We start from the raw sequence: 13,234 nt of genomic DNA, 5'->3' as shown, positions 1-13,234 counted from the left end.
CATTCTAATGAGAATCCAGTTGCTTCTGCCAAGCTCTGTTTTCTTCCTGTAAACACTAAGGCAGAATTCTGAAACAAGTCTAGAGAACTTGCATAAGGCGATGTGATTATAAAAAGTGCACTATGGCAAAATTTTATCAAGTAAAAGCAATGTGTGTGTGTGGTGGAATAACTGTAAATGATGTCCTTTTGAAAACATCAGAATTTTCAGAGGCATACCAACCCGCATGGGAAATGTGGGGTAAGATGTCTCCTTTTTGGCTCTGACTCGAGAAGAAAAAAAAAGAAAGGTAAACTGCAAATCTAGTAATTGGAAATTACTGAAAACAGCCCATTAGTCATCTTGTTGTCTGTTTCCACTCTGTCACAGCTTCAGCCAGAGCCATTAGCATGCACCACTGCACACATGCACTGAACACCTACAGTATATGCTGGAGTCATGCTTGGAAGGCAGCCACAGGATCCTAGAAATTTCAAATAAAAGCATGGAACTGGAATGGAAACAAATCCTGTGAAATGAATGAAGAAGCAAAAGCTCTTCATGACAAAATACCTTCCTCGTGCTTAGCCATCACCACTTACATGTATTATTAATTTCAGAAGAGTTCATGGTTTCAGTAGTGTGCATGCACATTTGTGTGCATTTCTGAGAAGATATACTTTGGGGGAGGGACGTTTCAGCTTTCAGTTTATTGCCATTTTTTCTTCCTTCCCCAGCTTCACTTCTTGCAGACGCTGACACATCACTATTTCTGGCCAGAAAAGCAGCCTATTGTCTTTGCCCAGAGAAACAGTGCCAGTATCACTCTTTAAATTGACCAGCGGGGGTGCTTTGAGAGCATTTTGGCTAAATCCTCTGTCCTTTCCTCTGGACTCTCTATTTAAACATGATGCATGGCGCAGAGCCTAGATGTGCTAGGGATTTTTCCTCACCTCCTCCCCTCTCCCCCATGGGCTACTATGTGCATAATTAATTCTACTCACTCCTAATGAAATTTCCTTTCTCTCTCAAGAGAAGTCCTCTATCTGAGATCCCTTTTACTAAATCATCATCTCTGAATCCTTCTGTTGTGAAGTACTGTACACTGCAGTCTGTCCAAGCCCTCTAAAGCATAGTAAAAATATCCTTTCAACTTTCTCCATTTTTTTTTCTCCTCCTTTTTCATAAAGCTGAGCATTTTATGCCTTGCCAAACTTTGCAGGCACATATCCTTTGTCATGTTTTTATTAAGGAACAGTAGGATGTACAATACAACTTAGAGAGGGATGTGATGGGCTCCCAGGGAAGTTTGGTAAATACAGAACGTGATGAACTTCTTTAACTTTCATTCTGTCCACTTCTTTTCCCCAAAATCAATCTCAAATCCTGGCCATTTGGGCTCAGCACTCTATATGCAGTGTGTTTAGAGCTCTTAAGGCAAAACTCAGAATAACAGCATCTGAGTCTGAATGTCCAGAATCTATTTAGCACAGGGAGGCTGATCAGCTACTTTTCACAGCCTCAGGAAAGAAAAGACCAGAAGAGAATTCAGTCCTCTGAGAAATGCAAGCTTATTTCAGATTTCTATCCCTGGCAATTAAGTGCTCAGCTCTAATCAAACTTATTTGAAATTTAGGTTTTTCCTTTATCTTTTTAAAACCTTGCTGTGGAACCTCTTGCACATAAAATTATGAATCTTCAGATGGAATTAACAGGGGCTTTGAAAATCTGGCCAGAAATTAATTATTTATTTTCATGGCACCATTGGCACATGCGTGGTGAGAAGGATGATACTAGAATCACATTGCAAACAAGTTTTATCATACTGATTGTACTGGGCCTTAGTAAACAGGCAAAAGAAGACTCTTCTTTTTTTTTTTTTTTTTTTCCCCCAAAGCAGCACATATATTTTGATCACTTTGCAATCTTACTGAGAAATTTAACTTAAGACTTCATGAAGTCAGCAAATTTCCAGAGGGCAGATGGGCAGGTGACCTACAATTTCATAAAATAAGGCCTCTCTGATGTCCCATGCTGGGGAAAAAATTGGAAAACAACTTTACACAGCATAGTGCTGGTCAGTAAAAACTATTGGTTTATAAATCATGCATAGCATGTGATGAGTTGAACATCATCTAACCAGTTGTTAAATGATCAAGGTAGATAGTAACAGTATTTGAGCAGACACTCCAACAGAGTCTTGTCTTCAGTTCTTCTAGCAGATGGGTAAGCAGTTTATATGTTTGTGAGTATAGTAAAACAAACAAACCAACAAAACCCAACAAAACAAATGCAGTAAGAAAGAGAAGTGAAAAATAACTATGCAGACTTCACAAACTCAGAAGGTTTACATATCATACTATACTCATGGATAGTTGGTAATTTAGCACACACTATGAAAACAACAACACATAGGAAAGGTATTAGGCTGAGAGCCTAAACTGTACCTTTGACTTATTGCAACCATATGCACAAAGACAAATCCACTCTCAGAGCACTTTCAACATCATGCAGTTAAGCCTACAAACTGTTCTTATGGTTAACAGTGCTGCTTACCTGAAATTTTCTTCTGGCTACAAAATATTGCATTCTCCTGATGACTTTTACAGCTGTTCGATGTGCTTCAGTTAATCTGCCAAGAAAGACAAACACAGACATGGTGCCAGGGAGGAAGGGGGGGGTGAGTAGGAGGGAGGAGAAAAGGGGGAAAAGTAGGAAAAATATCTTAATGGAAGATGTTGACTCTAAGTACCAAATCTACAACTATTTTTTTATGACTACAATGCAAAATTGTAGCATAGAACACTGTGTGTGCATCTGTATTTTGTTCTGTTGCTTTACCCTCTTGTATATGCTGGTTAGAAGTATAAAAAAATGATAAGTGAGACAATGAAAGCAGGTGTACAAAGATAATACGTGTGGAGGGGATTAGACGGGATGCAACTGGCATCAGTCTGAAGAATGTGAAGTGTTTTTAGAACCATGACTGCATTCCTCATTTGCTTTTATTGAGTACTTGCCCATGAGCTCCATTGCACGGAAAACAAGTCCTTTAAAAAGTATTTTGAATTCTTTAAGAAGGAAAAAAATTAATGCATAGTATCTAGAAAATATAAACTTTACATGTCCCTTCAGCACATGTACATGCATGTGGCTGTCTGTATTGGTACAGAACTAGACATATTATAACTTATCTATATGATTTCACACAGAGGATACTAGGATACTATATTTGCACAACATTTATCTTGCCACTTGGCTGGAAATGAGAAGTAGTCTACCAGCCAATTAATTACACCCTCTTGTTTATGGCAAATTTTGTCGGGGCAGAGAGGAAGCAAGACTTTTGCAATTATAAGAAAAAAATATTGGATTTAAGGACTGATTCCTTCCCCATGGACTTTTCGTTCATTCAAAATGAGTGAACTAAGGGAAACAAAATTTGTCTTCCAAGAAAACAGCGTTGATAAGAAACCTATGATCTGCACAGACATCATCTTTGACATGTGATGATAACCCTAGAAAAGCTTGCCAGCAAGTTTCTCAAGTCTCCTGAAAACACAACCTGCTACCTTTTTCCAGTGCATCTGACTGGGTAAAAGGAAGTATTGGCTAGGCCACCTACTTGGATGTCACAGTTTAAAGTATTTAAAATATGTAAAGATCACAGTGTATTATTTCAAAGTGAATTAAATAAAAGATAAACAAACAAAGCCTATATTTAAGAACTAGCATCATTTTATATTTTTATAATTTCTCTCTGATACAATTGGTGCTTCTGATTGGGTGAGATAAGAGTCACAAGAACAGTTTTTAAAAAATAAGCTTTCAGTAGCATTTTGTTAGTTTCTATTTCATGTCCCTGTTTTATATTAAATACACGCACAAATACGTATGAAACTCAAATGTCTATACCACATTAAGCCTCATACTTCATATATTTATGTATATTCATGCACATATCCGTATATATACACTCACACATGCAACCACATGGAAGACAATGCAGGGTGAGCACAATTCAAAAACTTCTGTATACCATCAACAACATTGTTAAGTACCAATCTATGCATTTGTGTAAGCCCATCAAAGGCATTTCAGAAGTGTCACTAACAGCCTACCAGTAGTTTAGCCTGCAGGACCTTTATTATGGGGAAAGAAAAGTGCTCAGCTTGACACTGAGGACCCCTAGCTGAGCTCCTGTGGCTGGAGACTAGAATGGAGACAGCATTCTGCTTGTAAATGGCACGTATTTGATAGAGAAATCTTTGTCAGCCTGCACTAGTAATATATGGATATATAAAACCAGAGAAGAATCATAATTTTAGGGTTTAAGGTTTAGCCTGCCTGCTTTGTGTGCCAAAAAAATAAAAGCTTGAAACTATCCTTTAGCTGAAACTGATGCAAAACTTCATGTATGTACTTAAGAGGGGTTTTATGTTTGTTATTTTGTTTTTAGAGTAATCCATATGAAATGGTTCATGTATTGTTTAAACAGCCTCACATAGATAAATTGAAAAAAGTCAGAGATGGAAATGAATCAAGGCAGTCATTTACTTCTAATCTCCTCCTTTAGCAGAAATCAGGGCTACAGTGCTTTCTCCAATGTGCTATGAAGTTCAAGTGTCCAAAACTATGAGGTGGACCCTTGGAAGCTGACACAGAGCTGATCAGGCCTCATTTTTAGACACAAATGTTACTTATTTTTGTGAAATAAATAATACAAAAAGACTATAATTCAAAATTCATTTAGGCCTATTGTCCTATTCCAATTGTTACAATTCACAGTAATTTCATTGAGAGCAAATTCTGAAAAAGGAGTAAGTTCTTTTTCATTTTTAATGCTCACTTGTATTAAACTGAGGGGTAGAAATACATAAATCCTGTCTTTAGTTGAAAAAAGACAGCACAAAGAGGTGCAAAGCCAGACTGATATATATGGATATGTTATCTTAGCTCTGTCTGTAAATCCATAAGGTGAATAATGGCTTTAAATGACCACAGTTAACTGGCAGATGAGTTAAAGTCCCTGCTCTGAGTAGCTATCCTCCTAACAGGGGGCTGTGGTGCTGTGGATGACTGAAATTCTAAACATTTTCAGCTGATTTTCCTAATTTCCTAGCACTGATGTCCAGAATAGATAATTGTACCTATGACTGGTCAGGTTATATTTGTCCTATATTAAGCCCAATATATTTATCTTGCTGATCTATATATTTTAGCTCAGAAAGTTGAATTAGGCAAAACCATTTGAGGGTGTCAGTCTGTTATATGACAGAACCATAAATAAGGAGAGAACAAAAGGCCAGAGATGCCTAGTTCATGTTCTTTCATGGCCACATTTCAGTAATGGTCAACAGAAACACAACACTGCTTGCAGCGAATCTCCTAGATATTTTGAGACACACAACTCATGAAACAACAATCTAGGGCATTTGTGGTAAACACCATACTTGCACACTCTTTCTATATGGCATTTCTTACTGACAGCAGACAGAAATGACCAGATGTTTGCAGATATTAGGGTACTTGACTCCTATGGATGCAACGATTTAACTCCTTCAGAGCTCTAGCTCTGAAATGAAGTCATACAGTCACTGAATCATAGAATAGTTCGGGTTGGAAGGACCCTTAAATACCATCCAGTTCCACACCCCTGCCATGGGCAGCAATGCCACCCACTGGATCAGGTTGCCCATAGCCTTGTCCAACCTGGCTTTGAACATCTCCAGGGATGGGGCATCCACAGCTTCTCCGGGCAACCTGTTCCAGTGCCTCACCACCCTCTGAGTAAAGAATTTTCTCCTAACCTCCAACCTAAATCTCCCCTCTTTTAGTTAAAACCTTTCACTGTTATTCTGTCATTATTTGACTGAACAAAAAGTTGCTCTCCACTTTTTTTACAAGCCCCCTTTAAGTACTGAAAAGCTGCAATAAGGTCTCTGTGGAGCCTACTCTTCTCCAGGCTGAACATCCCCAGCTCCCTCAACCTTTCTTCATAGTAGAGGTGCTTCAGCCATCTGATCATCTTCATGGCCCTCCTCTGGACCTGCTCTAACCTGCTCTTTCTTGTGCTGGGGGCCCCAGGCCTGGACACAGTATTCCAAGTGAGGCCTCAAGTCAGTAGGACCTGACTCTTGCTCTAAGTAGTAATATGGGTGGGTGCCCACACTTTGCAACTATGAGAGCAGCCAAGTTCTCATGCCTCTGTGCAGCAGAGAGCAGTGGCATACACACACAAAGGGATGCTCTCCAGCTCATTAAAAAATGTTTTAAATTCTTTAAAAACTTTACTCAGAAAAACAAGCATGAACTTTACCCCTTGTTACAGATGGGGTCCATGATAAGGTGGACTGTTACTATTGGGTGGGTTATTTTTTATGCAGTTTTTATTCAAAAGAATATGTCTAGAGTTGTATCAACAAAGTACTTTCCCATCTTTCAACCTAAACAACAGGTAAGAAGGTTTTGTTTAAAACTTCCCTCAAAAGACCCTAAAGGAAAACGAAATCAAAATTCAGTGGAAGTGATCAGGGTTTGGGAAAACTATGAACACATAAGAAGAAATTAATAATGGAAGCTTGTAACATCTGTAACTATAATGGATACCATAAAATATCTACTGAAATAGCACATACTTGGATACATAAATGATACTGACATCATCTTAAACCCTGTCTACAAGGAGGACCAAAGCCTTCGAACCCTTTGCAAAAAAAATGTGATCCTTACCTCTCTGTTAACTGATTGCTCATCAGAATGCTCAATTTCAAGAAAAATCAAAGCTGTCCTTAAATACGAGTGTTTTCTGGTTTGGCTTATGGACTTCTGAGCTCTCATATCACTGTGGTAGGGCAGGGAAAAGAGAATGGGGAGCAGGTGGAGGTCCTGGAACATACATGTTATAAGCAGTCCCCACCCTGATTTGATGTTGAGTAACTCTCCGTCAACCATGCTAGTGGGTGAGGGGGAAAGGGGCCCCACTTTGCTGGCTGATTCATCTTTCGCCTCTGCAGGTCTCGAGTATGCCTCTGTGGCTGCAGAGCCTGGTGGGATGGCTGTGTGCCAAGGAACCACTGCAGCCTCAGGTTTGGTCCTCTGCTTGTGTCCTAGAGAGCACTATGAAAAGTTACTACTTTTAGCTGAAAAAACTTGGATATGTTTAAGACTTTTTTTTTTTTCCTCAACTGCAGAAAGGCAGTAGCCTAAGCCAAAGAAGCTAAACATTTTCAGTTTAAAATGATTGAATCAAAGGAGAAAAGAGAGATGATCAAATCCAAAGCAACTCTGGAAAGTATACACATTTTTTTTCTTTTCCTTTTATATACCATTCACTTTGTTAAAAGCTAGCATTAGCCAGTTCAAAGCTAGTTTTTTCTTCTTTTGCACGGAGTCTGATAACTTTCAGCTTAATGTGCTTTGGAACAGCCAGGGAATATTTTAAGAGAAAAACAGATATAGAAATGGATCCTAAACCCAGCAAAGATACAATAATTCCAGGTCATGCTGAAGCACAGTGCAAATCTGAACAAGCCTGTTAACAGTCTGATGCACCTTTCAATCCAGAAGCATTTTTTAATCATTAGAGTTCACTTTACTGTAGAGACAAGGGGAAGAGCTTTATTCAACATGTGCCGCAGGATGACTGCAGATAGTGGGACGTGCATTCCAGACTGGTTTTCCTGCCGTTTATTCAGGTGTCGTGAATTAGAAGAGTTATTTAGTGTAACATAACTACTTTGATCATGAACTGTGGAAAATAAAGGCAACTTCAGCAAGGTTAATTACAGCTCTCTGTCCCAATTTGCAAAACTGGTTTGAGGATACACATTTACAGTACTTGGATTACTGCTGAGATTCATACAGTTGTTAAATTTTGATTGCTTAACAGGAAAACACATATAAAGTAACTCTAACTATATTTTAATACTGGTCATTGGATAATGTTGTAAATCCTGCCCAGAGCAACATATAGCATCATCTATTCTGGAGTTGTTCACTTAACATGAGTTGCTAAGCCAGCACAAACACTGACTTGGTCAGTAACGGCAACTGGAATATAAAGAAGTTATTTGAAAAGCTCAGCCTATATCTGCCTTTTTGTTTTCCCGTCATGTTGGATTGAGAATATTCATGTTCAGGTTCTGTTTCTGGGAAAGAACTTTAATTCTCAGTCATAACTTTAATTTTCCTCATGTACAATTATCTCAAATGGGTCAATTAGATAAAATATAAACCAAGCCTTATTTGCATTGAAATCATTACCATAATCAAAACAAAACACGAAAGGTTAGCATCACGGGGTACTTTTTGTCTCCAGGTGCACATAGCACAGAATTCTTCCATCCATAGGGGAGATTTTTCATTATCCTGCAGCTTCCAAATGTTACTGAATAATAATATTTAGTAGAGGTGTGTATCAGCTATATTCAAATGTAGCTGAACTGTGTAGTTATCCCATTATATGGATTGCATGCACCAATTAACTGGTGAGGCAGGAGAAGGATGGGAAAACAGAAATCAGAAAGGACATAAAATGAGAGAGTTTATTACAGACAAGTACAGCAGTCAGTTCACATGCAGTCACATGCATTATGTGGACCTTCTACGGATGGAAAGAGGTGATGGAGAGAGTGATGTGCTCATCACAAGAAATATAAAGAAAAGAAACTTATTTAATATATTTTAAATATTGAGGGAAATTACAATGTCCAGATGAAAAAAAATATATTCTTCCTACCATTAAATGAAAATAAAATTAGTATCGCTTTCAGCTAAGCAGAGCCAGACAAAAAACCTCAAAGCCTTTTAAAGAGCTTAAGTTATCAGAAGGTTGCAGCTTGAATTTGACATGCAACCACCTGGAAATGTCAGGCAAATTCTGATTCCAGGGCTCGCCCCAAGCCAGGAGCAGCAGAGAAGTACAACATAAATATAACAGAAGAGGTTTCCAGTCTTGTAACATTTCATCAAAGCCTTCTGAAGAACAGATACTGTTCGAGAACTTCCACCACTTACGTGCTGGAAATTTTATAAAATGCCATTTGAAGTGAAACCTGAGAGAAAATTTCAGAAAATATTGGCACAACTTTATTTTTCCCTTTATTCCTAATCACAATCCCACCTTCAGCCTACCTCATTTCTATTCTAACCATATCCTTATCTGAACCTTTTCTTTTCAGGCTCATGTTTGGCTCAAAACTATAAATAATTTAGGATTGGCTTCTTTAGAAACAGAGCAGCCTGGAGACATATTTGGCTTCACCAAACACTACTGACAACCTCTATTTATGAAGGAATGCTGCAGATTCTGCAAATCTCCCCTCAGCAGGTACTGCCCCTGGCAAAGGAGGAAAGAGTACAGAAGTGATGTTTTTGGGGGTACAGCTGCATTCTGGTATCTCATTATTTGATGAAGATTTTGTGGCACTGGTCATCTCCATCCATCAGCATACACACTGCTGCTTCTCTGAATTCACTCTAGAGTGCAATTGCCTCTGTTTCTCCTCTGTCCTCCTGCTGGGTGACCGGGACCCAAAAAGAAGGCGGAGAACGGGACAGGTGAACGACTGGCTTAGGGGGTGGTGTCTGGATCAAGGATTTGGGTATTTCAGTCTTGGGTAGTCCTTTGAGAAGCCGGGTATGTGGGCTGCTGACCGACTCCAACTCAGCAAGTGGGGCACAAGTGTGTTGGGGAGCAAGCTCTCTGGGCTGATTACCAGGGCTTTAAACTAGATTTGATGGGGGAAGGGAGAGGAGCTAAAAGTGACAGAGAAGGGCTGGGGGAAGTTGTCACTGCTGTCACTGTTGAAGATAGTAAGGAAAAACCTCTGAGTTCTCCCATAGGATTGTCTGAGGGCTCCTCAGCGAAGGTAATGATCCTGATACCCCGTCCGGAATCTTCTTCTTGCATCCCTCCAGGGGTAACTGCGCCTGCTGCTTCCCTAAAGTGCCTGTATACCAATACGTGGAGCATGGGAAATAAACAGGATAACCTTGAGATCTGTGTTCAGCTGCAGGGCCACAATCTCATTGCAATCACAGAGATGTGGTGGGACAGCTCCCATGACTGGAATGCTGTCATGGAGGGCTATGTCCTCTTTAGGAAAGACAGGCTGGGAAGGTGAGGGGGAGGAGTTGCCCTTTATGAGGGGAGTAATTAGAATGTACCCAGCTCCACCTGGGGGAGGGTGAAGGATGGCTGGAGAGCTAGTGGGTGAGAATTAAGGGGCGGGCTGGTATGGGGGACACTGTTGTGGGGGTGTACTACAGGTCACCAGATCAGGAGGAGGAGGAGGTCGATGAGGCCTTCTACAAACAGCTGGTAGTAGCCTCAAGATCACGGGCGCTGGTTCTCATGGGGGACTTCAATTATCCAGACATCTGTTGGGTAAGCAACTCAGCCAGGCACGAGCAGTCCAAACAGTTCCTACAATGAGCTGAAGACAATTTTCTGACGCAGGTGGTGGAGGAGCCAACGAGGCAGGGGGTGCTTCTGGACCTTGTCCTTACCAACAGGGATGGGCTTGTTAGGGATGTGAAGGTTGGGGGCAGCTTGGGATGCAGCGACCATGAGATGGTGGAGTTCAGGATGGAACTTGGTGGAGGAAGTAAGGCTAAAAGCAGGATTGCTACCCTGGACTTTTGAAGAGCCAACTTTGACCTCTTCCGGGACCTGCTTGGGAGTATCTGATGGGCTAGACTGCTAGAAGTCAAGGGTACTTGTGAGAGCTGGGCAACATTTAAACAACGCTTCTTCCAAGCTCAGGATCGGTGCATCCCTAAGAGTAGGAAATCGGGGAAGGGGGGGCAGGAAACCTGTGTGGATGAGCAAGGAGCTCATCGATAAAATCAAAAGGAAGAGGAAGGTCTATAAAATGTGGGAAAAGGGCCTGTCCTCTTGGGAGGAGTATAGAAGTGTTGTCAGGGCCCGCAGGGACACGACGAGGAAGGCTAAAGCCCGCCTAGAGATGAGGCTTGCAAAAGAGATAAAAGATAATAAGAAGGGTTTTTTTAAGTATGTAAACAGTAAAAGGAAGACTAGGGATAATGTAGGTCCCTTGCTGAATGAGGGGGTTGTCCTGGTAACGGGAGACGCCGAGAAAGCGGAGATACTGAATGCCTTCTTTGCTTCAGTCTTTGCTTCAAGGACTCCCCCCCCTGGAACTCCTCAACCCTGGCAGAAGGACAAAGGGTCTGGGAAATGGAGGGCTCCCCCCGGTTGATGAGAGAGTGGTTCGGGAGCATCTGAGTGGGCTCAACGCACACAAATCCATGGGCCCTGATGGGATGCATCCATGTGTGCTAAGGGAGTTGGCAGAGGTGATCGCCGAACCACTCTCCATTATCTTTGAAAGGTCCTGGAGAACAGGAGAGGTGCCTGAAGACTGGAGAATAGCCAGTGTCACTCCGGTCTTCAAGAAGGGCAAGAAGGAGGATGCGGGAAACTACGGGCCAGTCAGTCTCACCTCTGTCCCTGGAAAGGTGTTGGAACAGCTTGTTCTGGATGCCATCTCCAAGCAATTGGAAGAGAAGAATGTTATGAGGAGTAGTCAGCATGGATTCACCAAGGGGAAGTCATGCTCGACCAACCTCGTTGGCTTCTATGATGGCATCACCAGCTGGGTAGATGGGGGAAGAGCAGTGGATGTCATCTACCTTGACTTTAGCAAGGCTTTTGATACTGTCTCCCATGACATCCTGATAGCAAAGCTGAGAAAGTGTGGGATAGAGGAGTGGACAGTAAGGTGGGTTGAGAACTGGCTGACTGGCCGAGCTGAGAGGGTGGTGATCGGGGGCAGAGTCCGGCTGGAGACCTGTGACTAGCGCTGTTCCCCAGGGGTCGGTGCTGGGTCCGGTCTTGTTCGACATCTTCATCAACGACCTTGATGAGGGAATAGTGTCTGCCCTCAGCAAGTATGCCGATGACACAAAGCTGGGAGGAGTGGCTGACATGCCAGAAGGCTGTGCTGCCATTCAGCGTGACCTGGACAGTTTGAAAGACGGGCAGGAAGAAACCAAATGAGGTTTAACAAGAGCAAGTGTAGAGTCCTGCACCTGGGAAGGAACAACCGCATGTATCAGTACAGGCTGGGGGATGACCTGTTGGAGAGGAGCTCTGAGGAGAAGGACCTGGGGGTCCTGGTGGACGACAGGTTGACCATGAGCCAGCACTGTGCTCTCATGGCCAAGAGGGCCAATGGGATCCTGGCATGCATTAAAAGGAGTGTGGCCAGCAGGTCAAGGGAAGTGATCCTCCCCCTCTACTCCGCCCTGGTCAGGCCTCACCTGGAGTACTGTGTCCAGTTCTGGGCTCCCTGGTATAAAAAAAGACAGGGATCTCCTGGAAAGAGTCCAGCAGAGGGCCAAAAAGATGATACGGGGCCTGGAGCATCTTCCCTATGAGGAAAGGCTAAGAGGCCTGGGTGTGTTCAGCCTGAAGAAAAGAAGGCCGAGAGGGGATCTCATCAGTGTGTATAAATACCTGAGGTGTGGGAGACAGAGGGATTTGGCCAACCTCTTTTCAGTGGTTTGTGGGGACAGGACAAGGGGTAATGGCCATAAGATGGAGCACAGGAAGTTCTGCACCAACATGAGAAAGAACTTCTTCACAGTGAGGGTGACAGAGCACTGGAACAGGCTGCCCAGGGAGGTTGTGGAGTTTCCTTCTCTAGAGATATTCAAGGCCCGTCTGGATGCCTACCTGGGCAGCCTGCTCTAAGGAGCCTGCTTTGGCAGGGGGGTTGGACCCAATGATCTTTCGAGGTCCCTTCCAACCCTTTCAATTTGGTGATTCTGTTATTCTAGTTCCCACTCTAACCTTGCCTTCCCTGAAGTGAATGAGAAAGAAAGCAGATTTCCTACAGCAGGGCTCCTAGGGATTTGGGCTTGGAAGACAGATAATGCAGAAGCAGACAAACAGCTCTGAGGTGAAACACTACTAGAACAGGAAAAACTAAGACATTTATAGGGAGCAACTAGCAAGACAATATATTGGCAGAGAAAACAACAGTGGGAGAAGCAGCAGGGTGTTTTCTTGATGTTGTCCTTGAAGAGAATAAAAAAAAAACAAAAAAACTCCTGAAAATAATTGGAGGAAGATGTAACCTGCTCACTGAATGCGACTGAATGAGGAAGAAAATCCCTTAAACTTTGAGCTGTTTTTCTCAACCCTAGACAGTTGGAGTTTTCGGTTACAAGTTTGTTTCGTAATACTACAAAGTGGGTTTATTGAGAAAGTGGGAGAAAAGCTCTG

General features: G+C 42.1%; 1 protein-coding gene across 5 annotated transcripts in view; it reads right to left on the bottom strand.

The window, feature by feature from the left end:
- The window catches only part of LOC106030871 (potassium voltage-gated channel subfamily KQT member 1-like), a 529,055-nt gene that overhangs the window by 218,260 nt on the left and 297,561 nt on the right, over positions 1-13,234 (bottom strand). For all 5 annotated transcript variants that reach the window (XM_066999747.1, XM_066999764.1, XM_066999755.1 and 2 more), the window contains exon 13: positions 2,536-2,611. In XM_066999747.1, coding sequence (XP_066855848.1) covers positions 2,536-2,611 — 76 coding nt within the window. The remainder of the gene's footprint in view (positions 1-2,535; positions 2,612-13,234) is intronic.

Source organism: Anser cygnoides, chromosome 1, assembly GCF_040182565.1.
Source record: "Anser cygnoides isolate HZ-2024a breed goose chromosome 1, Taihu_goose_T2T_genome, whole genome shotgun sequence".
Lineage (NCBI taxonomy): Eukaryota > Metazoa > Chordata > Aves > Anseriformes > Anatidae > Anser > Anser cygnoides.
The sequence above is the reverse complement of the archived record's forward strand: the minus strand, read 5'-3'. Positions and strand labels throughout refer to the sequence as shown.